Source organism: Coffea eugenioides, chromosome 1 (genome assembly GCF_003713205.1).
Source record: "Coffea eugenioides isolate CCC68of chromosome 1, Ceug_1.0, whole genome shotgun sequence".
Taxonomy (NCBI): domain Eukaryota; kingdom Viridiplantae; phylum Streptophyta; class Magnoliopsida; order Gentianales; family Rubiaceae; genus Coffea; species Coffea eugenioides.
The window spans coordinates 37,924,690-37,951,752 of NC_040035.1; the positions used below are offsets into that span (position 1 = coordinate 37,924,690).

At 33.9% G+C, this 27,063-nt stretch overlaps 2 protein-coding genes across 6 annotated transcripts; one reads left to right on the plus strand and one right to left on the minus strand.

The window, feature by feature from the left end:
* The first annotated feature begins 469 nt into the window (after positions 1–469).
* On the plus strand, positions 470–10,572 carry LOC113751561 (CBL-interacting protein kinase 32). Of its 5 annotated transcripts, none has more exons than XM_027295651.1 (16): positions 470–734; positions 1,186–1,217; positions 2,021–2,253; positions 2,560–2,622; positions 2,746–2,817; positions 3,068–3,175; positions 3,291–3,371; positions 4,397–4,450; positions 4,541–4,666; positions 4,753–4,842; positions 7,405–7,527; positions 7,637–7,741; positions 8,763–8,876; positions 9,025–9,081; positions 9,175–9,249; positions 10,128–10,572. In XM_027295651.1, the coding sequence occupies exons 3-16, from the start codon at positions 2,083–2,085 to the stop codon at positions 10,197–10,199; spliced, it is 1,311 nt and encodes a 436-aa protein (XP_027151452.1). In that variant the 5' UTR covers positions 470–734; positions 1,186–1,217; positions 2,021–2,082; the 3' UTR covers positions 10,200–10,572. The 5 variants fall into 5 exon arrangements, with proteins under 5 accessions (XP_027151452.1, XP_027151612.1, XP_027151688.1 ...); XM_027295811.1 differs by having other exon boundaries at positions 2,062–2,253; XM_027295732.1 differs by lacking the exon at positions 470–734 and adding an exon at positions 768–862.
* Positions 10,573–11,107: 535 nt separating this feature from the next.
* Positions 11,108–15,316, minus strand: LOC113751869 (probable serine/threonine-protein kinase PBL3). The gene is made up of 6 exons (XM_027296037.1): positions 15,088–15,316; positions 13,795–14,120; positions 13,559–13,694; positions 12,691–12,827; positions 12,469–12,592; positions 11,108–11,856 (listed from the first exon to the last, which is right to left on the minus strand). The coding sequence occupies exons 1-6, from the start codon at positions 15,146–15,148 to the stop codon at positions 11,438–11,440; spliced, it is 1,203 nt and encodes a 400-aa protein (XP_027151838.1). The 5' UTR covers positions 15,149–15,316; the 3' UTR covers positions 11,108–11,437.
* Between the last annotated feature and the right edge of the window lie 11,747 nt (positions 15,317–27,063).

A 27,063-nucleotide genomic window follows, 5' to 3' on the forward strand; every position in this document is an offset into this window, starting at 1 on the left:
CATTTAAAAATAAATCAAGCTTGAGGCACATACTCTTTAACTATTATCTCTTATGCTTGTACTTAAATTAAAAATTAAAAAATTATTTTTGTATTTGGACTTTCTTAACCTTAAACGAGCTAATCATTTTTGCAGAGTTAGACTATACATTTGTTTAAAATCATGAAGGGCAAAAATGACAAAACAAATAATAACATGTTTTGTAACATCATATAGTAATTCATTAGTAGCCTATAACTTCATAAATATTTGGCCTCAAACTTTAAAAATAGCAGTGTCACAAGTATTAATAGACATTAATGACAAGTGTATAGTTAATTTCTCAGAGAGTGCACAACTTTTGTTTTTTTCACGTGGATTGTTAACTTGAAAGGTAACTGCCAGTTTGCCTTTTATATAGTAATGAATTAGTATATAGCATTATCCTTTCCGTATAAATTGACCATTAAATTAACCGTTCGTAACATCTTCAAAAATCAGCAGCCTTGGACAGCATATGCAGTTTGGTTGGCTGGTGGATATACCGCCCCTTCTGCTTCCAGTGCTTGTTTGTTAGCAGTAAAACTAAAAATGCTTTTATGGTATAACTCCTAGAGTCTGGCCCAATCAACTCTCAAAAGCCACTTTTGTGATCAGAATCAGCAGCAGGCAGCAGGCAGCAGCAAGAAGCAAAGTTAAGCTGGCAACAGAGCTCTGTTCTTATCTTGTCCTGTTGATTACAAGTATATAAGCAAGTAAGTCTGCACAGAAATTTTGCTCAAGAATATAGTTTTCAAAGCTTTTGCAGCTGAATTTTGATGGTGGGCTGTTTCTGATTTGCGTAATTCTTGGTGGGATTTGTTCAAGAAATTTGTATAAGCAAGTGAGTTTGCGTAGATACTTTGCTCATTTGTTCAAGATTATAGTTTTAAAAGCTTTTTCAGCTGAATTTTGATGTTGGGCTGGTTCTGATTTGTGTAATTGTGGTGGGATTCGTTCAAGAAATCTTGTGAAAATTCAATTGTTTTGGTTCTGGGTTTTCTGAGTTGGTTCTAAACGATATCAATTGTGAGAAGTTTGGTTTGAATTGGTGTGAGAGATAGGGAGAAGTTAAGTTGAGTTTTTGTTGTTAAGTTAGCTTAAATTTGGTACGCAGTTTTGGATTTGCCATTATTTGTCTTAGATGATGCTTGTGATCTATTGCAGATTTACTGGATTTTAGCTCGGAATTGACGATTGTAAGATTTCTGTCTTTGTTTCTAATTGTTCTCAGTCATTGTTTGTAGGATATTTATTTGTACAATCATTAATATTCTGTAGTCTTTCCTTACTTATTGACTCTGGTTGTCCTTCATCATTACTTTATAGCTTAAGAGAATTGTTAATTGTCTTTCACACGTAAACTCCATTAGTATAGTGCTATTATACTTACCAACCAAAAAGAAAAAAAAGAAGTGCTATTGTCGCAAACGCCTGTCTTTATCACACAAATCCACCCGCATTATGCCCTCAGAGTGAGGCAAGTATCAAGAGCTGGAAGGTTGTCCATTTTTTATTGGTTAGGGAATTCAATTGGCTGAGCATATGGAATTCCTGAGATATGCATTCTCCCTCTTCTTTGTTTTCCTTTTACTTTCTTCTTTGTTTTGTCTTGGTTGTAGTTCTTTTCTTTCATCGTGTTAGGAGAGCTTTCTGAAGTCTTCATTTTTTATTTTGTTCTTTTAGGAATGCGGGGCATTAATGAGTCCTAGAATTGGTGTGACTAAAAGTTTCTTGGTTCAATTAATGGCTTCTTCGACTAATTGTGGAATCTACATCTCTTATCTATACATCATATCACTAAATCTCCTTCCCAATATTGGTAAAACAAAAAATTGAACAGAATTTTCTTTGATTCTGTTAGATTGGTTTGTAAATTTTGAACGTGAGGCATGTCAAGTACAAGTCTTTGTTAGCCTTGCTACTTTGCTAGTTGGCTGAGGGTCTCTAAGTAATACACCTTGATCGGTTGAATCTCCAGTAACGGATTACGCTTTTTCAGGAGAGAGATTTTTGTGAGCACTGAGACCTCAAGTTTCACAGGATTTCACTGGTTATTCAAGAATGAATACTCCCAAAATCAAGCGAAGAGTAGGTAAATATGAAGTGGGAAGAACAATTGGTGAAGGGACATTTGCAAAAGTTAAATTTGCAAGGAATTCTGAGACTGGGGAACCTGTAGCTCTCAAGATCCTTGACAAGGATAAGGTCCTCAAGCACAAAATGGCTGAACAGGTTGTTATTCATTTGTCTATATGCTTTTCTTCCTGGTTATACATCATGAAAACCTGTATCTAATTTGGCTTCTTTACCTCCTACTCCCAAATTCTGCCTCCCCCCATGCTGGCATCTTCTCATCGTGACCCAAAGAAACAAGAAAGTAATAAACAAGATTAATTGTATAAACCAAAGCATGCTAGCTGAATAGCTATCTTAACATTTAAGTGCTATACATTTTCATGGCTCCTTTTAGCACTTTTGCAGTTTCTCTGGTAAAATTTCCTCATTCTAACTTCTAATTTTGTATGTTGACTCGTGCAGATAAAACGTGAAGTAGCCACAATGAAGTTGATAAAGCACCCGAATGTTGTTCGCCTGGATGAGGTAGCTTATCTCGCTGTGTATCTGTGTGTGTAATTATGAGATGATGTTCACTTGTATAAGTTAGCTTATTAATCCACGTTTGTGTGCCTATGTGTACTTCCATCTTGATTGATATTGATACAGGTGATGGGGAGCAAGACCAAGATATATATAGTTTTGGAGTTTGTCACTGGCGGGGAGCTATTTGACAAAATAGTAAGTTTGAAGTTCTCCTTTTCTTCTGATATCTAGCATCTTCACCTGGGGAGGAAAAATTAGTAGCAACAAAATGAGTCTTTCTCATCTTGCTTTTGCATATTCCTTGTTTGTTAGGTCTAAATTACACATTTTTTGCTATCTCTCAGTTTGGCAAACATTGTAGGTGCCGTAATTCATTATGCAGGTTCTTTTGCTTTCATGTTTGTCCCTAAAAAGGTGGATACCTAACATATTTTCTGACTACCAGGTAAACCATGGACGTATGCGAGAAGATGAAGCAAGGAAATATTTTCAGCAACTTATTAATGCAGTTGATTATTGTCATAGCCGCGGGGTGTATCATAGAGATCTAAAGGTAGTTCACGTTGGTTTATCCAGCATGTGCTGATAAATGGTTGTACTAAGGATTTATCTTTTCTTTGAGGATCATGGCTTCAGTTTCCCGTGTCCTATGTTTCGTTCTCTTGCAGCCAGAAAATCTGCTCCTGGATGCTTCAGGGAATCTCAAGGTATCTGATTTTGGACTCAGTGCTCTTTCTCAGCAAGTCCAGGTACACATCACAGTACCTTTTACAGTTTTACAGCTTACTACCACCAGAAGATTTTTCCCTCTTTCAACACCTGGCACAGGAAACAGAAGAAAAAGAAACGAATAGCATTAAGTTTCTTTTGTCTTACAGTAAGATTTGGATGATATGAGATGCAATATACTTTCCTATTTAAGCATGTTGAGTTGTCTTCAACATTGATGACCTGAAACTGAAAATTAAACTGGTCCACATGGAAATCATCAGACACAGAAATAAAGTTCTATAATTGTTAGGCCTTCAAATTCCTAAGATGATCTGCATTTTCCAAATCATGATTTTTGGGAGAATCGTGTACACTCTTATACAGGCTGGGTATCCACCTACTAATCAATTCCATGTATTTCTGTTTTAACTTTCTTCTCATTTTAGTCTGATCCTTCTATACCTCACATCAGTGCTTTTAAAATTCGATCTTTTGGATAAAAGACCAGGATTTACAAAATTAACAATACTTGATTGAGTGTGATTCCACAAACTTCTTCCATAACCTCATTTTGTTGGCTATGTCCAGGAATAAGTTTGGTGCCAGCTAGATTATATGCCACTTTTTCCTCTAGGGTTTGAGTGCCAATCAATTTTGGAGCATGGTTTTGGAATTTTCTGACACAGAATAAAGCAGAGCTCAGAAATATTGGAATTTGTATAGATGGAAAGCTTTAATGTACTTTTCATTTCATCTTTTTGACTCTGATAAACAGTTTTTCATTCTCTGGTTTGTCATTTTCAATCTAAACAATTTTTTTGGCTTGCCAGAGTAAGCATGAGAAAAACTATGACTTAATCTATTGGGTTTTTATTGTCTGTTATCACTCACTGCAAGTGAAATCTACCATTTACTTAAAGTAAAAATAAAGGAAATTAGTTTTGTTGGAAAGTTTAAATTACAGTGGAGTAATATAGTTTTTGTTTACTCACAAAAAGTGGTCAATGTATATTTGCAATAATTTGAAGGAGAATAAATTACTTATTAAAGGTTGATATTGCAGGCTGATGGTTTGCTTCATACTGCATGTGGAACTCCAAACTATGTAGCTCCTGAAGTAAGATGGTGGTGAAACTCAACATGGGTCTATTATCTATATGAACATTTCTGTTTCCATTTAACAGAAAATAACTATTCGTCTTCTTAGGTTCTCCAAGATCACGGCTATGATGGGGCAACTGCAGATTTGTGGTCTTGCGGAGTCATATTATTTGTATTGCTTGCAGGTTACTTGCCATTTGATGATTCTAATGTTATCAATCTATATAAAAAAGTGAGCATTTCAGAAATTCTGTTACACATCTGTATCATCCTTTTCACGTAATGCTAGTTTCACCATGTCTAGTTTGGCATGTACAGATCTCTTGTGCGGACTACACTTGCCCGGCTTGGCTTTCATTTAGTGTCAGGAAGCTTATTACCCGAATCCTGGATCCAAACCCAATGACTGTACGCATGTTTAAACCTTCTTGATCAATATTTGTTATTCCTGCTCCCTTTGATACCCTGTTTTGATAAAATGTGTCGAAATGTTATACGCAATCAGTACTTCTTCTTTGTGTACACCATTGAATAATCAATTAGATGATTCAGTGGAACAGTTCTTTGATCTTCGTACCGATATAGATCTAGAAATGGCGAATTAAGAAAGGTGTTAAACCTTCGGGAGATTCCAGATATGCATCAACCAGAAAAATGTTGAGGAGCCATATAGATTTATGAGTAGATAAAGGAAATGGTTGTTTATATGGTAGATCTTTGGATTTTGCAGTGATTCAGTGGCTTGAAAGTTGTGTGCCTAATAAAAAAGGAAGGACTGAGAAAGTTAACGAATGTGACCTAAAATATATCATAAAAAAGGAGTTTGAATTGGAAACAGTTATAAACAGGTCTCTTCCTGCAGTATCCTTATGAAGAGCTAGATATGTGCTGCTTCGTCCCAACCTCTACCCATGCAAAGTTAACCATCTAGGAAGCAAAGGAACTTCTAGGGGGTTAGGCATGCTGGATAGTGGCTACTGAAGTTCTTAGATCAGAAAAAGTTCATTTTCTTTTCCTATAGATTTCGATATATGGGGAGATTCCAGGATACAGGAAGGACATTTGAGGATACTTGCAGCAGGAAAAGGAGCGTGGTAAAAACTCAAGTTAAGCGTTCAATAGATGGAAGCATTTTGTTTTTTCCTAAAAGTACAATCTTCTGTGGATGTTGTAGTACTTTGAAAGGACCTCAATGCACTCGTCAAACTTTTTTTGATCTCTGATTCATTCCTGCTTATCGTCGTAAGATAATCTTTGCTTTAAACATTTTATGTTCAATATCTAAACAACATAAGAAGTACTCTTGCATCAATATACCAGCACAATTTGTACAATTAATGATGGGTTTTAGTTGATTAATTTTTGTCTTTTTGTATCTTATGGATGTCTTAAAGTTGACAACAAATTTGAACATATTGGGAATACTATACGATCTGTACATGTTGTGCATATAATTACAATAGAGCATATACAGAAGAGGATATATCTACTTACTATCTCTTTAAAAAGAAATAATTAATATCTTTATACTTCGAAAATACACCTTCTGCCCCATGGTAGTTAGCCTAACTAGTCTAAAGCCTACAGGTATGGCTGTTAGTTCTATGGTTAAACTACTCGTGTTGCACATATTCGCTTTTCACCAATTTTCATTTTTTAGTGTCCATCATTTTCTTTTCACACTTTTCACATCTCCTTCTCCATCTGTACCTATAACTTAGCTGCTATGGCAGACATCAAACACCGACCACTTCCTGCCACCACTAATCACCGCCCCAAGTATTATCAAGTCATGCACATATAAAACTCCTTTTTTTTAATATGTAATCTGCAGTTCTCTGTGGGATTAACAATATTTGGATAATTATAAAGCAAACCCAGCCCTATAGCTGCTGCTTCTCCACTACCTTCATTATATCTCCCAGACAAATGATATTCTATTTTAAACTTGGAAACTGTGAAAGTTGGGCATATCTGATCCATTATTTTTTATGCACTCATGGAAAAAAAAGGTACTTGAGAACTTATGCTTGGATTTGATAATTATCGCTGCAGAGATTGTACTTTTCCTGTATATTTTTCAATTGGTTGTAAAACCAGTAAAAACAGCACAGATCTAATCTGTAAGTTGCAAAAGAAAATGGGCCAGATCTCTGAATTAGCTAACCCAAATTCGAAGTTAAGAACATCAGATTATAGTAACATCATGTCAGTTATTTATCTGTAAGGTATCCTCATTTCTTAAGACAACCGCTCTAATCACTTTATGTGACACATGATTGCGTGCAGTGTTCTAATCTTGAAGCAGTTCTTGTTAACTGCATCAATTTTGAAGACTTGATGCTTCAAGCTTATAAATATTAAGTGAGATTAATAGTTTCAACTGCCAAAATCATCATGAAAAATCTGATATGCACATTAAGTGAGAAACAAGCTATTCTAGGCAAGTGTACACTATTATAATCATATAGCTGAATAAAGCTACGATATGGACTAGTGGACTCCATTGAGTTCGGAATGACACATAGTTACCCGAAACATGGTTAACAAGTTTGTAAGGAGTGACTGTAGTTGGATCTCTAGGAATGAAAATATTCAGTATGGTGTATGCCTTTGATTAAGTGATAAAAATCTTAAACAATGCTGTCCGTTAGATGTTACTCGTTGCTATCTCTAGTGCCTGATACATATTTGAGAACAATCCTTTTATGGCACTTATGAGTGGAGTGGAATGTTAGTCTTTATTCCATGCAAAATATTGCAATATTTAGCAACATGTACTTACAATGATTACCTCCAAGAGACTTGTAGTGCTATCTAACCTGTTGCAATGGAAATTACTGAAGTCTCTCTTTCTTGTATCTTATGCATTAACTAATTTTTCTCTTTTTGGTTCCATTACATGCAATGTGATGCATTAACTATTAGGACTTTTTCGTCCTTGTTAATTGATGATCATAAATGGTGCAGCGCATCACTATATCTGAAATTCTGGAAGATGAGTGGTTTAAGAAAAATTACAGACCACCGGTCTTCAACGAGAAAGAAGATACAAACTTGGATGACGTTGAAGCTGTTTTTAAGGATTCTGAAGTGAGTTTATATGCTGAACATATATTGAAACTTGATATAAATTTAGATGACTATCAGTAGTTTTGGCTGTGGATTGTCTCAGCAAGTGTATGCCCTGTTTTTATGATAGGAACATCATGTAACAGAGAAAACGGAAGAGCAACCAGTCGCCATGAATGCATTTGAGTTGATATCAATGTCGAAAGGTCTCAACCTTGGGAATCTGTTCGATGAGGTTGTGACTTGTGAACCTTTCTATTTTTCACTATTGCCTCTTTGCAAAAGCTTTAATTTTAGCAGGCAAATATGTGCTAACTATGTTTGAGAAAAGATGCACACTTAACTTTAGATTGCTGGACCCAGTTATCTGCACTCTAAAGTAGAGTCGTTTTAGCAGTGCTGTTCAAACTCCAGATACAATTCTGGTTACTAGTCTGTGATTGGCATGAGTTCTGAATGGCAATTGCAATAAGCTGCTTATAAACGAGCACATTTCTAGTGATTTTGGAATTTGGCATTAGCAAAAGTAATGACTTTATACAATTCAGAAATTGTTGTTGTGATTGTTATCAGGCCATTATTATCTGAACTCCCGCCTAATCTGAAATACAGAGTGGCTTAGAAAATCGAGGATGTTTTCATTTCTGCCACAGGTGCACTTCATACATATAAAGTTTTCCTATATCAATTCTTATGTTTTTTTTTATTGAGCCATTTCTTACATGTTTTAATAAGAGACATAGTGTGGGTGAGAAGCTAGGTTTCTTGTTATACATCTGTTGGTTTGAATGATTAGTACTATAAGCAAGGAAGGGAATCCGGAAAAGGTATCTGATGGTAAATATCTATTGAACTAAGGGCTGTCTTAGAATCACACCAAGCTTGGATGGCTGCAGATGCCTTCCTTTAAAGTAAATCATTTAACAATATCTATTAATATTTGTATTCATTGACTGCATTGTAATTTAGTTTCGTGTAATGTATTCTAGAGTATATCATCCAACTGTCAAGACACACTTTGACAATTTATATCTATAAGATGAGTTATACCTGTATCATCGTCTGTTGTCAACTAAACTGGGCCAGCAACTGCTTTCAACCTCTAATCAGGCAATTTAATATATAATGCATGTATGTGTCATTGATCAAATTGTGAAGACAGGAGACTCTTGAAAATTTCTGCTGGGAATATATTTCATTCTGTTGCAGAATTGATGTTTTTCTCAATATTTTTTGTTTGGCTACACTTATTACAGGAATTCAAGAGGGAAACGAGGTTTACATCTAAATGCCCTGCCAATGAGATAATCAATAAAATTGAACAAGCTGCGAAGCCCCTTGGCTTTGATGTTCGCAAGAAGAACTACAAGGTGATGGTCACTTTCAAAACTAAAATTGATTCACATTTTTAAAAGTGTGGATGTGAATTTTTGGTAATTTCTTTGATATCTTGTGCTGATGATACATAAAAGGGAAAAGCTGAACTCTTTTGTGCATGGATGTTATGTTTAACCACAGATGAGGCTAGAAAACGTAAAAGCGGGAAGAAAAGGAAACCTTAATGTTGCCACTGAGGTATCTGAATACGTAGTGCCGCTTGGCTAGTTTGAGTTCAGAACCTGAAAGAGCTTTTCAGCTTGGATTCTAACTTATCCATTTTTAAATCAGGTATTTCAAGTTGCTCCTTCTCTTCATATGGTTGAGGTGCGAAAGGCAAAAGGAGACACTTTGGAGTTCCACAAGGTACCTTATTTTACAATTCTTTCCGTCTGCACTCCATTATTGATACCCGCATTGGATGGTGAGTTGGCTAGGATAAATTTGGATTCAAAACTAGAGCAGTGGTCTACACTCCTCTTTGTTAGTGAGGATCAGTTTGGTATTAACTGAGATTAGAGTACCGTGATGAAAGCTGAGAAAATTTGCCATCTCCAAACATTAAGTTCTTTTGGTTAGCGATGTCAGAAAAATATCTCAACTGGACTACTGAGCGAAATAGCTTGACCAGAGGTTCAAAAATAGTATGAGTTGGAGTTGACAAGAAATAGTTTGTCATGGTTGACATGCTGTAGCAAAGGCAAAATTTTGGATAGTGATAATTCCCAAAAGGGAATTTAAAAAATTAAAACAAAAAAAAAAGAAGAAAAGGGGGGCATGTAGAAATAGTATTAAAGAATGAGAATAATCTACCCATAGCTTATAGAATATAAATAAGTAGTCTAATGGAATTTCAACATCACGAAAAAAATAAAAGAGAGAGAACAAAAAAGAAAAGGAAACTTTTAACTAAACTGAAGTCTGCTTTCTTAGTTCTCCACAGCCTATAATGACAAGAGCATAATTATCTTTGAGCTAATCCATGTCTCTCCTGCCAAAACACTTGTCAACTATTTGGTCAAAGTTTGAACCATCTTAGAAGGTTATTCTTTTCCCAGATTTGCTAATAAAAAGCTTCTCTGGTTAATGCATTATGATAGTTTGTAAATTACACACACACTTGTATCAAAGCCAGCTGCTCGAAAAGTTCTTATTACCTAATTACAGAGATTTCTACTATGTCAACTACCTATGTGTCCTTTCAATGCCATCTAACATTCCACTTATTTATTTGTTATTTGCAGTTTTATAAGAACCTTTCAACCAGCCTAGAGGATGTAGTTTGGAAAACAGAGGATGATATGCAAGCAAAGTAGATCCTTACCAGGATCAAGAGTAGTATTAGCTCTTTTTCTATGCTTCCGACCAATGTTGTGGTTGTCTAGTTGTCATTCTTTGGTAGCTTTCTTTTGTGGGACCTTTTTCTCCCACGAGAGAATCGATGAAGAGGTTTTCTGATTGATTGTGTAGATAAATTTGGAGTGTCTATAGTTCCAATTGAGATGGTGTAATGTGTAGCCTTGAGCTCAAGTCTTAGTTACGAGAATTGTTTAGTGGTGGGATTTGCTGTCATATAGCCCATGAAAAAGAAACATCGAGAAGTTCTTTCTCTTGGTCATTGTGTTTAACTGAAATGCGATTTCTTAATAATCATACTGAATTTTTGTTCTGTCCGACAAAATTTAAGCTTGTCTTTGTTGTTTTATGGACTATAATTTTTCTGGTGTAAGGGTCTCTCAGAGCTTAACTTGACAACGAGACAGCAGGAAAAAATATATGAAGAAAAGGATGTAGTCTCTACCAATGTAAGGTTAATGGCCAATCCAATATATTTGTGAATGGATCTTTGTTGTATCGAGGATTCAAATGTATGTGATTGCCAGTCTAGATGCATGCTTAGGTCTTGCAGCTATTAGCTGATAATTTCACATTATTGTCTTAGCTTTAGAAAACTGTATTTGTATGAATGGCATAGTTTGCTTGCCCCTCTGCGAATGATGCCTTATACATAGTAGTCAAAAGTGAATATGGTTGTGATTTGTGACTAGTTCACATACCAAATTGCAGTTAACTAGTGCATCTACCTTACCTCTGTAAACAAGAGCATATCAAACAGAAGACCAAGTTCTGTTTATTTTCTTCACTTCATGTCAAAAATGGGCAATTATATTCTACTTCTAACCATCACATTTTTTTTCAGAAAATAGTAACTAACGCCTCAATCTGAAAAATGGTTACTCTGTCTGGCATAATATTTACACAAATGTGCTTTCAACGAGCAAATCCAACAGCAAACGAAACGAAGACTACAAAAAATGGCAAAACCGCGGAGGTCGGTCAGCATTCATTTACATGTTCTAACAATTTATACACTCAACAGCTGGGAAAATACCAATATCAGGTAACAGAACTTGCTAATATACAAGAAATGGCAATTACGCTCTCTTTCATTTTTTCTTTCCCTTGTGCATTTTCCTCTCAAACCCTTTTTTCATTTCAAGCAGCCTTGCTGTTATGCTAGAGAGTCTCAAATTATACAGGATTTGTACACAAGTTATCGTGGGTGTGAGCTTGCTCTTGCATTCTTCTGAGGATGAGTAGATTTCTCGGCCAAAGTCACATTGGTGTCAAGCTTGGATTGGAGTGGAAGCCTAGGACTATCCTTGGCTGTGAGAAGCACTTCCAGGTTGGTTAGTACCTCGGGCATTGCTGGTCTGAGCTTAGGATCTATGTGGAGACACTGTAATGCAACACCCGCAGCAGCTTGGGCAGCTTTCTTGTTGTATTGACCACCTAACCTTGTGTCCATGATTCGTGTAACTCGCCTGCTATCACCAAGGAATGGCACTGCCCAATCTACCAAAGTTTCATCATTACCTCCAATGTTTTCATCTCCCATCGCTCTTTTTCCTGTTAACAACTCTAGCAGCACCACTCCAAAGCTGTACACATCACTCTTTGGTGTCAAGTGACCTGTGTTGTTAAGGACATCAATAAAATTCAATCCACATCTGTTACTGAAGTATTGGTTGACAAAGCAAATTGACAAGATATGTTTAGCCTAGGCAGGCAGACATCGCTTCTGATAAAAGAAAATCGGTATATAAAAGATGCCAGAGATTCTGAGATAGTTTGAGTTAAATTCAGTTGTGCATGAGGATAGTGTAACTACTCGCTTGCTTGAGGGATTTTTTCCCCTTTCCTTTTCGTTGGCTCTTTTGAATGAATGGTTTCTTCAGTTCAGAAGTCAGTCTTGCATATCCACTTGTCTTGACCAATTATAAAAGAACAAAGCCATGAACATCCAACATATATAGTTATTCAGCAGGCGAAATTTGTCAATTGTCATGCGGAAATGTTCTGTGAAATAAGAAAGTATTGCACTTCTTATACGCTTAAAAAACAATGATCTGATCTTTATGGCCAAAATTTTCTCTTATTTTAATGTTGTTAAACATACAATCTTCACACTGATGCAACATGTTTGGTAAGGTTATAATTTTAGGACTTAGGAGACATAATATATCAAAATTGAAAAATGATTGTTTACATTCAAAAAACAGTAAGGTAAAAAGCAGAAGAAACCTGTTGCTACGTATTCTGGTGCAGCATATCCCCGAGTTCCCATTACTCTAGTTGAGACATGAGTTCTATCTCCACTTGGACCATCCCTTGCAAGGCCAAAATCTGAAAGTTTTGCAGTGAAGTCCTGCAGAAGTTAGGCCGCTGAGTCATTTTACCTTGATTTGGTGTATAAAATGTTATGCTACATTTTACCTGAGATCAAACTGGAATCGAATAACTTACTGAGTCAAGTAGAATGTTCGAAGCCTTCATATCACGGTAGATGACATTGGCGCATAAACTATGCAAGTAGGACAACCCTCGCGCGACATCCACTGCAATTTTCATCCGAGTTGCCCAAGCCATAAGTTGAACTCCTTCTGCAAAAAGAGAATTTCTCATCCAGATGATATATCTTTTGGTTTATGAATAATGAATCATATAGAGACTATGGAGATGGTTGAAATGACAGGTTGGTTGGTACAACTATTTGATCAGATGGAAATCCAAAACTAGTCATCTTCAATCTAAATAGTAAAGGACTTATTGACATCAAGCAGATATAATCCTTTCAAAGTCACATTCGACATGCGGAGCAAACGAAAGAGCAAAAGAAATCCTTATCAAGCAGGCAAAAGTGAAGGAAATATACACTCCGACCAAGACTTCAATTTAAAGTCAGTCATAATTGAACTAAAAGTAGATGTAAAATGTTGGAATTATGCAACTTCACTGCAGATTTTCAGTACTAGAATAAATGAATTTATTGTTGAATAAATCTTCTTGTTAGGGATAGTTTCACATTTAGTGTCTATTGATTTAAACTATTTTGAATTACAAGTATCTTTTGTTGAGATTTATTAGGAGATTTTTTAGCAGAAATTATGTTGGTTTGCTTTCTGTATGCTCCATCGATAGAGAGCTGAAGATTTTATTACAAGCCTTTTTTTTTTTTTTTTTTTTTTTGCAGCAGCAGCAGCACTAAGTACAAGTGTTGTTCCTTACTCTAAATTCCAACATAAAATCTGAAGATAAGTTTGAGACAGATGACAACCAAAGCTGGTGAAATACATAATGAAAGAGACAGTGTCTACGAGGGGAGAATACTTACTTCTAAACAGATGATTTTCCAAACTTCCCCTAGGCATGAACTCGTAGACTAGAAGTCTTTTGTCTGATTCTGAGCAATACCCTATAAGCTTCACTAAGTTTTGATGGTGAAGCTGACCTAAGTAGTTGACTTCTGCCTGCCAATGTAAAAGGACAAAACACCAAACTCAAGTGTGTGAAATCTGTACGGGGTTCTAGCAGAATCACTACAAAAAGCTTTTAAATCAACCAACTTACCAGCCATTCCCTGTGACCTTGAAAGCTTTCTGTCTTAAGCTTTTTAACAGCTACTACCATCCCACTTCCTGGTCTGCTTGCAGCCAAAGTGTGCTCATCAATCCATCCCTTAAAGACATATCCAAACCCTCCCTCACCGAGAATACTATCCGGTCTGAAGTTCTTGGTGGCAGTCTTGAGATCATTAAAGTTATAGGACTTGAGATTGCTGGAGATAGATGGATCAGGTTTCGGTACTTGAAGAGGCCTGTTTGTACTGCCTGAAAGACTTTGCTGGTTGGGAGGAGTTGAATCCTGTTTCACATTTCCAGGTTCTGTTTTTGTCTCTGGAAAAGAAAATGTTATCATATTAAGTGCAAATGCACACTAATAATCATCCTCCATGTTGAAATCAAAACTTTCAGCAATGAAACATAAAAATAATCTCTATGCTTCTTCTGATCAACATCTTTGTACAGGGGACTATACAAATTTCAAGAATCATCAACATTGGAAAGAACTTTCATCATCAAATCGAATGTGTACAATTGCACTGTTATCCTGAAAAGAGACTGCTGCAGCATGCAATAGTTGCTCATTATGTATTTAACATGATCACAAGTGAATAATTTTATGAGTTGACATACTAAAAATATTTACAGGATACCATTGCTCATCTCCTGGAAAGTTACACTGGTAAATAATTGAACAGAAGCGAAGCCATTCTCTGGAGTCTTTAACGTTCAGATATGACTGCAGCTCAAAGTAAATTACTATATCATCTCGATGGCAGAAGTGAAGGGATGAACTGTAAAACTGAGAACAATAAAAAAGCTTTAGCTCCATATAATCCTGCTTTGTGATGACAACCTGGGGTCTTATCAATTTCAATGTCCAAGCTCCTAGTAGAACAGTTGAAAACTTGAAAACCCTTGCTAAAACTGCTCTGTCTTAGACAGTCTTTGAAGCTATATTCACTGAAAGAAACTTAAAGCCATCTGAATATATGTCCAATATTTAGTCTGAATTGGTCCTCAAATTAGTAACTGTAATATGATACCAAGCTAGCTAATTATAAACGCAGGCAGCTCTTCTTCCCTGATACAAATCACCAGTAATTTGACTGGCCGGTATTCATGTACAACTTTTGCAGACGTCAAAGATATGAGGTAAAAATCAGATTAGCTGAATCTTGAAGTGGCAGCTGCCCCTTCATGCCCCCTCTAACTCCGTCAATGCATGCAAAGAAAATGCAAAGCAAAAAAAAAAAGAAGTAATCATGCTTGGAGAGTATCAAGTTCATAATAGTCTTACCTAAAAACTGGCTAGAAGAAGCATTAGCTAACTTTGCAGGCTTTCCTAAGCAAATTCCCATAGTAAAAGGCAATTCTTGGCTTTTGCACCCAATAGCATCAATTCTCTAAGAAGTTGGAAACTGACTGGAGGGAAAGCAATAAAAACAGGTACAAAATGTTGCAAGTTAGAGACTATTAAACTCATTGAATTTGTGTTGGAACTGGGAAGATGCACTCTCATTACTCTTCCTACTCTCCTTTGGTCTTCAGTCAAGATTGAACAAATATTGTAGTTTGAAATTTGTTCACACCAGAATTTGAGTTTGGATGTTTCTCACTTGTAGGCTGTAGCTGGTCCCATTTGAAAATGCATCTATGTCATACTGATATTAATAGATAGACAAGTGTCTGTACTTTGACTTGGAAATGCCTGTAATTCTGACAAATAAAGATGTTTCAAAAGCCAAAAATGCTGACCAACCTTTGCTGTTTACTTTAATGAGTTCAAATTGGCACTAGTTCAATATAGACCAATTTCCCATATTTAAATTGAGGAAGTTTTACTCATCCAATGCCGTCTCTAACTTGTTGCTGTGTAAGTCATAATATATCACTTTTAAAACTACAAGACAATATTTCTTTAACACAAGGAATCAAAAGAGGTAGGCAGGTAGAGCCTGTAAATCCAATACAGGATAATATCAGAAACCTCCCTTGAAGTTTCTCCTAATATCACTTGGCACCCTGAAGTTTTAAGAATATCACTTACATCCCCTAACAAGTGTAAAAAGACTATATTAACCCTCACTTGATACATAATTTGCATATCAAATAAATGGTGCTCAAAAAATTTTTAAAAAGAAGAAACAAAAGTCGTTTTCTCCTCTTTATCCTTTTTTCAACATTCTATTTTACTCATTTTTTTGGATGATTATGCGATTATTTATTTGTAAATTATAGTAAATTGAATTTCGTTTATTTTTCACTTTTTGTGATTGTGATCAAATGGGGCATGATTTGTAGAACCCAAAAAATTTCACAAAAAAAATATATAGGAGATAAATTTCATAAAACCAATATAGATGGGAGAAGAGAAATAAATCAACTAATCACACACAATAACAGCCTCTCAAATTTTCACTCTTGTCAACTAACAACAATAACAAGAATCCCTATTTATTAACTAGATGACTCGGTAAATAAGTCTTATAACCATAAGAAATGTTCTAATAAATTACCAATTCCTAACTACTATAACTTGACTAAAACATTGCTAAATAAAAAATTTAGAAACTTCTATTTTTAAGTTTGATTTAGTATGCTAACATGATTTTTTTTATTTATTTTGAGTTGATTTTCATAATGATCAATACGATTTAAGGGATTGGACACGGGTTGAGAAGAAATTGGAAAAAAAAAAGTAAGCTTCATAAGAAATTGGTTTTGAGTATTTAAAGTTAAATTGGTGTTATGTATTTCTTTGCAAATATCCTTTTTGTTTTTCAAAATTATATTTTTATGAACTATAGCATCGTAACGTGGTAGTATTACTGGAGATTGTTTTTTAGATGATGGTTTTATTGGAGTAAAGAAAGTAGCTTAGGAGTGTTTTTGTTTAGCGAGCAAAAGGGTAGTTTAGGTTTATCAAAATTTTGTTACACAAATAACAAAAGTAAGGGAAATAAGTGACATTTTTAAAACTTTAGAGGCGCTAGGTGATATTAAGAGAAACATGAGGGGAAGTTTCTGATATTATCCCAATCCAATACTTATAAAGCTAATGATTTTATCCATCTCAAAAAAAAGGGTCCCAGGCACTCCGCCATTTATCATTTGTTCAATACTGTCATAAGCGCCCAAAACTTAGATTCTCTTTCCTTCAAAAAAAAAAAAAGCATAGATTCTCTAACCAATTAAATGCTAAGTTTATCTCCAAGGCCTAATTAATGATCCTTTTGCATTAATTTGAAGATTAATTTTTTATGCAGTGTTAGTATAATGAGTTTTTACACTAGCAACTTTAGATGTATGCCACATGTGCATAATTTGAATTCATATTATATGTTATGATCTAAACTTGCTAGTATAAAAAACAATTACACACTGACAATATATAAAAAAGTTATCCTTATTTTTATGAATAAACCTTATATATACTGATAATGTATATATTATCATGGTTAGATGCACGACACATATGCAAAATTTGGATTTCAAATTCAAATATATAATAAATATATATTAAAAAAATTCTTAACGTTGTTTAACATTGTAAAACTTCACCTAGAGAATAATGAATAAGTCCAAAAATAATAAACAACCTTGAACCACAAAGGTTATTACTTTAGTCCATGACTGGTAAACAATTCTTACTCACGTGGCATCTGTAAAATCAGCGGTATTAGGGCCTTCATCCATTATTAGTACTATAACAAGTTAAGATTAGTTTAAAGGTAGAAAAAATGAGCTAGTTGAAGATTCAAAGTAGAGAAAGCTAATGGTGAATACATAGACAGATAAATTTTGTCACCTAAAATATTTTATGTCTTTATGTCATTTCATGAAGCCAAAAAGGGTACATTACCTCAAAAATCATTGGCCTTCTTATAAATTATTCTCATTAATTTAAAAATGTGATTTGGTGCAATTGCATTGTCTAAGATTTCAGCCAAGAATAGAATATTGCAATCCATATAAGAGAGTCCAAATTCTTATATGTTTCCCTCTTCTTCTTGTGGTTGTGTTGTCTTTTTCCCTTCTTTTTGAGTCATCACATAGTTAAAATGTCACATAATGGAGTGAAAAGAAGTACAGTGCCTTAAAAATGAAGGAAAAGAGAAAGAAAGAAAATAAGGGTACATTACTTATTATTCCCAAGTGATTTTACATAATGCTAGATGACCCCCTCTTAAAGTTTTAAAATAGTCATATAACTCCCTTGTGATTTTATGTAAAGTGAAAAATGAATGAAATGCACAATCAATTATGGGGTTCATACCAAATGTATGTTAAAAGTGCGTGTGATAAAATCTCAATATTCATGCAATTCCCTTATAATTTATATAAATACCACTTTATCCCTCAATAATTTTTGCATTTATCAGTGTAATCTCTCTATACTTTTTTATAAGGGCAGCTCCAATGGGGGTGTAATGGCTCCCCATTACACCCCTCCATGACACGGCTCCCCATTGGAGCCGTGTCATGGATATTACACGCATCACACAGGTGATGCGTGTAATCCATTGAATTTTCTTCCTATGGCAACGGTAAAATTTCGAAGGCAATGACAATGAAAACTAGTATTCATTTTGTTATTATTTGTATTTTATTTGATTTAACTTATGTAATATTATGTTATGGAGTTCAACTAATTACATTCCGAATTATTAATTAAGTATGGATTATTATGATATCTTCGCATTTGACGTATCAAATATTTGTTTAATTTCCTACATAATTATTTTTTAAAAAATAACAATATATTATTTTTGAAACATAGAAAAAGATATATTATTCAAACTTAAAAATTAATAATATCATTTTTAGAAAATAAAAAAATTCAAAATGTACAAAATTTAACGAAAGTTAGTACTTTATTTTTTAAAAATAACAACATTAGTTTTAAAAATTACTTTATTTATTTATGGGATATGAGTTATGCATTATTAAAATAAATATTTGATTAATTGTGGACCCATGCTATTACACCTTGTGGAGTGTAATCCATTGTGAGTGAAAGTGTAATAAAAGAGGAGAAAGTGGAATGCTGACGTGGCATGTGGATTACACTCCACAAAGTGTAATAGCATTGTGGATGCTCTAAGGTTGTTAAGTCATTGATTGATTTAACATTTAAGTAAGGACAATATTGATATTTCAACTAACGATGTTACATACACTATCTTCTATCAAATTTTCACTTTACATAAAATTATAGGGGGTGAAGTAAATATTCTGAAACATTAGGAGGGTTATGTGGCAATAGATGAAACCACAGGGGGATTGTATGTAATATACCCACAAAATAATTGGTTAAACTTAGGAAGGAGTCTAAAAAATACTTGTCCATTCTCTAATTCAACTATCATCCGAACAAAAAAAAAATTCTTCTGAAACATCAAAAAGTTTTACAGGACAATAACTCTAAGACGTAAAAATTTACCAGAAAAAAAGTCAAATTTCGACCAATCCCATAGACTAAATAATTTCTTTTATGAAATTAAACTAGTATCCTTCTGAAGACCTCCTTTATAACATATAAGATTAATTGACCTCATAAAGTTATCCTAAGAAATGTAATAGAAAATTTTTGTGCTATTACTTTACTTTTCTGATAATTATAAACTATTACAAAACTATCAAGATCCTATCAAACAGACTCTATTTGGGTCGTCTTGGATAGTGTATTTTATGGGAATTTTGTTTAAAACTTACTAGGCTTACTATTTTCTGTTTGTAGAAAAAAATATGTTGATATTTGTCCAAAACACCCAAAAATACATTTTTTCAAAACACCCATTCCTCCCTCCCGCACCGCTTGCCACCCACTGCCGACAACTTCTGCCACCCACCACCACTATCCATCTCTTCTATCCAACGCCGCCATCCTCCTCTATCGCCGATACCTTATCGAATGTATTTTTTTTTTTAGTATTTCTCTAAAATTTGTACATATTTTAAAGTGTTATTGAAGATGGTGTTTAACTAAAAAAAATTTTTCCCTTTATGAAACATCCCTAAAACACGGGTGCCAAATGGTATTTATCAATACATAACAAATGAAACTATCAATTAATAAAAATTTTCCTTGAAAAAAAAAAAGAGATAACTTATAATCTGTTATTTGCATTAATTAATCATAAATTTGACTTCATAACACAAGTACCGTACTTCTTACTATCTTCTATGCGTAATGAACACAAGTTACTACGATAGGAGTTGAAAAGGTCGAAATTCTGCAGCTCATCTTTCAACCACCTGTCCTTTTCGTGGAAAAATCAAAAGTCTTCTTGGTAATTGATTAATGCAGGAAAGAAGCTAATCATCCAATTCAATCATTGACCAACCGCGGCATCATATGTTAAGATACCTGAATTCGAATGTTTTCAAGGTGACGTTATTTGATGGGAAACCAAAAGTCATGGGATCACGGTTTCTGTTACGAAGCTTCCTTGTATATGCTTTTCATTTTCGGCGTTGGTATATTTCCCTGTTGTGTTGAAAACGTTAAAGAGTCGGAGAAATTTCCAACTTTGTGATGAAATTCAAAAATATTCTACTAAGGGGTTGATGTTGATGTGGTATTTCGGCCCAAAAGTCTTTGCATTCATTGAATAAATTTTTTTTTTTAAAAAAAAATCTTCACGGAAGTAGACTTTGCATTTTGTAAACGGAACCATGTCAAGGTTTGAATTTAAAAATACTGCACAGAAATAGAACTCGCATTTACTAAATGCGAAGTGTATTAAAATTCAGATTTTAAAAAAGGATTGGATAAAATACACTGTACCCCCCTTGATTTAGTGATTTTTTCATAATTTGGATTAAAGTTTAATGTGACGGAAATTATCCTCTATAAAGAAAGCCAAGGAAATGTTGAGAATATTCTTGTTTAGAAACTAAAATGGGTGAAATGACTAAAATATATAAACTTAATACGCAAGGCACTTTAACCCCTTATTATTTTATGTTTTACTACATAACCCCCTCATGATTTAGTGTTTACAACAAAAGCCTCTTATGGTTTTCAAAATATATACATAGCTCCCTTGTGGTTAATTAATAATTTTCAACTTTACAAAGGGGTACTTTTAACATTTTAGTTGACTCCTTATGGAATGCAAATTCCGTGAGCGTTGACACTTTTGTCCAAATTATGAGGGGGTTATATATAATTTTTCAAATCACAAGAAAATCATGTGAAAAAGTGCTAAACCACAACGGGTAAACTGTGTTTACCCTAAAAAATTTCATGGTAACAGACATTGCATTTAGTGCATCTGAACTTTGTCAAGATTCAAATTTTAATAAAAATTCTTAGAATTAGACCTCGCATTTGATAAATGCGAACTCTATCGAAGCGCCATCAATACATCACATATACTAAATAATGCATGTCTAGTTACGCTAATTTTTCATTTTGATTTTGTTAAAAGACTTCATTCCAAGTTAATGTCAAGCAAAGAGAGTTTTGTCCCTACAGGTATGTGGTTAAATTAGTTTAGTAGACTCCTTAATCCTTTTTTTTCTTTACCATGTTGTTAAGTTTCCCTTTTTTTTCCCGTATCTATATGTATTGAGATATGAATGATTGTGTTTGTGAAGCATACAATCCCACTTTTCTTGGGAGGAGAGATAGGTTGTGGGTGATACGGAAGAGGGAATGTAAGTGAAAGGTTCTAAGTTCGAAACCACCCATTTACACTAAATAATACTATAAAAAAATCCCACCTTCCCTAAAGAAAGAAAAATATGTATTTAGTGTGTACAAGATATTCATTCATTTATTAAACAAGAAGTCAATCTTGACTTACTATTTATAAGAATCAGAATATTTATTCGTGAAATAATAGTGCCTTAATTCAGTATTTGTATTTTGTAGTATTTCATCTTGAAGCTAGTTCCACTTTTGCTCAATACCTTTAAAACAACATTGCTTTGCGATATAGATTTAATATATATTTTTTAGTCAACTAACAATTGCATGATCAATTCTTGAAGAACAGCGCATGTCAGGGCAAAACTGACATAAGCTCTGTAATTGGATTTGAATTTAGTTATGGTCTGCAGGTGTAAAAACGGATGTTATAGGGTTTAGGTTCTAGGGAGTATGTTGAAATGGGGACGAAAAGTGAGGCAAGCTCTGAGTAAGATTGACATGGCTTCGAGCACGCTGGAATTAGAGGCATCATTAGACCGTTAGCAATTTATACCTTTGGTTCAAATTTAAATCAAATAGAGTAAATTCAAAGATGTTTACAACGACTTTCTGTATCCATTTATGTTACAGAAAAAGTCAAATCTCAAAATATCTATGTCAATTTTTGTCTGAACAGAGACAAAACAAATCGCTTTTTAGATGAACCCTTTCTTTAGAGGAGAGTGATTATAACAATCTTTCCCGTTACTTCGTTCATTAGACCATTAGCAATTTGTCCGACGTTTATTGGAGATGCATGGGAAATTTCTTCCTTCTTGATCTACAAGTCTGCAACATAATTGGCAAGTTTCTTAAACATCATTGGACCACTGCATGGGACCACTGCATGGGGTTCGAAGAGTAAATTTTAGTTTGAATTGCCTTTTGACAACCTCCAGGCATTGATGTATTTTGTTGACTAACTCATCGCATCCAATTTTATGCTGAAATCTGAATGTATGATCAGAAATTGGAGGAAAATAACATACTGACCTGCCCTCAAGCTACATATTTGGCCGCCCCAACGAAGGGAGACTCGGAGGGGACAATCTAAAGTCATGTTTCTTCTATTACTCCCTAGTTGCAAAATGGTTGTCTGCAACAAAAAATTTTACATTTTTTGTGAACACGTTTCTTAATTACCTTTTTACTGCACATATATCAGATCGCTACAAAATATTTTTCTATAAAAATAGCAATCCAAGCAACAAGAATGATGAACTGAACTACTTTAGAGAGTTTTATGAAATGTAATAAATTTATAATTGAAGCAAAACAGGTTGTAGACCTTTTTATTTATACCAACAAGACTTTCAGAACCAGAAAGGAAAATGAAGTACCAACAAGACTTTTGTATCAGTCCAAGAAACTCTGCTGACCATTGAACAAATTCGCAAGGGTGGCATTTTCAGTCAGTCACATATTTGACGTAACACCGCGTAAAGGAAGGAAAAAACCGAAGTTTGTAGGGCAAAAGAGCAGCCCAAAAGCAATCCAATTACATGAAGTTACCCAACCCCAGTTTCCAGGATCTTACCACAATTTCCCAATAGCTTTCTAGCCACTGTTGCATCCTCAATTTCATCTTCTTTCCCAACAACCTTATGTCTATTACAAACACCAAAATAAAAAAATAAAAAAAAAGAAGAATAAATGTAATAAACTAAAGAAGTAGACATCAATATTATCAAGAAGTTATTGCATAATATTAAGTGAAAAGCATAATAAATCAAGCACTATCCATCTGGGTTCTTTTCTTGTTCGTAGAAGCCATAGCCTATACGGTATTGAAAGAAAATAACTATCTAATTTAATATTAGAGATATTACTTAGTAGTAATCTGTGTATTTGTTTGACAGAGTCCATAACCATAGACAAAGTAAAAGATTGTCACCACTTCCATATACATATTTTGAGAAACCCAAGTTCACATCTGGGTTCTTTTCTTGTTCATAGAAGCCATAGCGGTTTGGTAAATAGGTTTCAAATTTAATAATATCCATAAATAATGTTTGTTTATGCCTAATTTTACCCATAGTCGTTTACTTTGGAATTTCACGTTGCATGATTCAGATGAGATTAGGCAAGCATTTGAGAACGAAATCCGTGAATTTGTCAGAGTTGCAGTTACGTGCAATCATGTTAATTCAGAAAGTAGGCCATACATGCCAGAATTGAGTTTGAAACCCATTTACCAAACACCCCCTAAATATGCATTCAATGTTATGTGCCACATCAACAGTATTTATAAATGGAACTACGTAGTTTTGTATTGGACAGGAAAAATGAACAGATATAATGGACAGAGGATCTCACCTATTTACCAAACACCCCCTAAATATACATTCAATGTTATGTGTCACATCAGCAATATTTAGTAAGTGGAACTACGTAGTTTTGCATTGGACAAGAAAAATGAACATATATAATAGACAAAGGATCCCGTCTGGAGCCTATAGGGTATTGAAAGAAAATAACTATCTAATTTAATATTAGAGAAATTACTTAGTAGTAATCTGTATTTTTTTGACAGTCCATAACCATAAACAAAGTAAAAAGATTGTCACCACTTCCAAATACATATTTTGAGAAACCCAAGTTCAACACCTGAACAAATTATCCTCTAGCAACCTTAGGGTTTATTTTGGAATATATATATATATATATATATATATATTCTGTTAGATAGATGATTTTAACCTGTTAGATGAATGTGAACTCCATATCTTTTTATTAATTCTAAAAAATTCTCAGGCACGAAAGACTTTTATTAATAAATATAAATGGGGAACCTAGCAATTGCTGAATGCAAGCTTGACCAAGTTCACATTCGGCACTAAAGTCAGCCCCATTGTAGAATTATTTTTTTTTTTTTTAATTCCATCACAATCTTAGAATTTTCTCTCCGAGTTGTGATTTGCTTGCATGAAATTATCACTGATTAGCAGTTTGCATCCAAAGCTATCAATCCTAGCACTTTAGCACCTTATACTATCAAATTCTAACACGTTGTTCAAATCATTTGAAAACCAATGAATCTTTCTCACTATTTTGTAAATCAAAGATCTTTAGTACTCCTAATTTGCTTTAGGAGAAAAATAACAAAAAAAATTACCCATGATTTCATAATTCTCTTATTCATTTAGGGGTAGTAAAGTCTTTTCAATCAAAAGTACCAATAAAAAGCAATTGATTTTCGATCAATTTAAGTAAATAAGTTACTTAATTGCTAAAATTGATAGTTCACGGTGCAAATTGCAAATCAGTAATAGATTGAGGGTGCAAATTGCAATTAGCCCTTTTCTTAATGGATAGTTTGGCTGTAAGTAATAACTCAAGTTTGGGATTTAATACGGCAAGTAATAACTCAGGTTAAGGATTTAATGTCCAAGCAATCTTTACTAAAATGACTCACTTCTTTAAGGTTCCAAAATAATCTTGAGAGCAAAGGACCAATATAGTCCTTCAACTATCTCACTAAAGCAAAAAAATTCTTAAACTTTGTTCTTAGCTAATTTAGTCTGTGAACAATATTTATGTGGCTAATTTGATCCTTACTTGATTGAACCACCAAATTTGTAAACTTTCTCCATCAATTGCTGGTCAACAAAGGGACAAAATAGGAAAGCTACCCATAATGCTGTTTTAGGCAAACCTTAACACCTAAAATTGGTGCTCCAATCCTTTGTCATATACTTTGCTTTCCATTGTTGCGTTTGGCAAGAAATCGTGTCAAACTTGGTATATTGCCATTAGGGTATGCTGAAAGGAGCCCTAATTTTTTGCCTGATAAATGTCCATTTTTTTCAGTTTTAAACGGAGTTGTTTAACAATTTAATGAAAAATTGCTGTGACTTTGAAATTTGAGTTTTGAAATCAACATCAAAGTGAAAGATAAAAACCTCAACAATGTTTAGTTATAAAAGCTCGGGGGAAGAGGCAATACAGGTATTAGAAATTCTGAATATTACGAGCTATTACAATTGCAAGGTTCAGAATTCGAAATCCATGCCTTGCAGATTGGAAGCGGAAAGAGTGTGAGGAGAGGTGGAATGGTGTGTGTGTATATATATATATAATATTGCAAGTGTCTGCGCTTGTATTGACCTATCACAAAATTTCTCTTTAGTTCATCATTCTGATTATACATACATGGAGACATTAGACTTGGGGGGGAAAATGATAATGCCTGCCAGACTTAGTATTCAATTAGAACATTGCTACTACAAATAAGACTTTAGAACACAATCCAAATGAGATCTGGTAAACGATAGAGCTTTGCTAAAACAAATTTGATTCAATTAGCATTCAAATTTTGACTAATTTTTGTCAAATTGTTGGAGGGAACAATGAGAAGGATATCCTAATATTTATATGGAAAAATGACCTATTTCATCCCTCACATTTTGCAAAAATATTCTTTTCGTCCCTCACTTTTAAAATGAAGCAAATTCGTCCCTGATATTTAAAAATTAAAGCTATTACATCCCTGAACTTAATTTTCAATCTGAATCAAACCATCCAATAACCCAGTAATAAATTTCGGAAATAGAATTGATAGATCATTCGGTCAATTTCATCATATTCACATGACATTTATTAAACCAAAAAAATAAAAATTATAAAATAAAAGGCCATTCTTTGTCTTGGAATAGTAGAGTTTTTTTTTTTTTGGTAAATCTTTTCATGCACCGTTAGTATATCTGCTTGCGAATCTAGATGTGTATCATAAATATAAATTTTGGTGTTTAAATTTAAATTAAAATGATATGGCGGTACATAAAACCGTCAATGTATACAATGATAATGTAGGAAAGATTAATCTTTCTTTTTTATGTTATAATTTTTTATTTTTTATTTTTATATTCATTAAATTTCACATGAATATCAAGTTGAGTTAACCAAATGATCTATCAATTACACCCCCAAAATTTGTAATCAGGTTGATTGGTGGTTTCATTCAAATTGAAATTTGGGTTCAGGGATGTAATAATTTCAGTTTTTAAATTTCAAGGACGAAATTGCCTCATTTTAAAAGTGAGGAACGAAAAGAATATTTTTGTGCAATGTGAAAGATGAAACCGATCATTTTCCCTATTTATATTTGTCTTTCGGACCTCACTTAACAAAAATATTTTTTTTTATGTCAAAGTACTTGACATTTGACATATGCACTTATCGCTCTGGTCACTAAATTTTTTTTTCTTCTACCAAAATAGTATTCAACTAATTCTGCTGTACATTTTTGGACCAAAAAATGTCTTTCTTTTTTTTTTTTTTTTTGGGTTACGTGAGCGATAACAAAACGTGTTTTCATTATTTGACTTATTAATAAATGGTTTAGTGACCATTACGGCTAATAAAAAGGTTTAGTGATTGATTTAGAGAATTTTCAATGGTTTAGTGACCATTTATGCCCTTTTCTTCAACAAATGGGAAGACTAAGAAAGGAAGTTGGAAAAGGAGATATAGTGAAAATCAAACATAAATTCTAAGACAAGAAACAAAAATCATCAAGCATTGAATTGTTGTGAAACCATTATTCTACTCACGTCTTTTACCATTTCATCAGCT

Bases quoted from the DNA above. Each gene is read 5' to 3' on its own strand.
- LOC113751561 (XM_027295651.1), top strand. From the start codon at position 2,083: ATGAATACTCCCAAAATCAAGCGAAGAGTAGGTAAATATGAAGTGGGA. The intron at 2,818-3,067 runs GTAAGTTTGAAG...TCTGACTACCAG, and splicing joins GGGAGCTATTTGACAAAATA to GTAAACCATGGACGTATGCG. The intron at 4,451-4,540 runs GTAAGATGGTGG...TCGTCTTCTTAG, and splicing joins CAAACTATGTAGCTCCTGAA to GTTCTCCAAGATCACGGCTA.
- LOC113751869 (XM_027296037.1), bottom strand. From the start codon at position 15,148: ATGGGAATTTGCTTAGGAAAGCCTGCAAAGTTAGCTAATGCTTCTTCT. The intron at 13,695-13,794 runs GTAAGTTGGTTG...TTACATTGGCAG, and splicing joins AAGGTCACAGGGAATGGCTG to GCAGAAGTCAACTACTTAGG. The intron at 12,593-12,690 runs GTAAGTTATTCG...TAACTTCTGCAG, and splicing joins CGAACATTCTACTTGACTCA to GACTTCACTGCAAAACTTTC.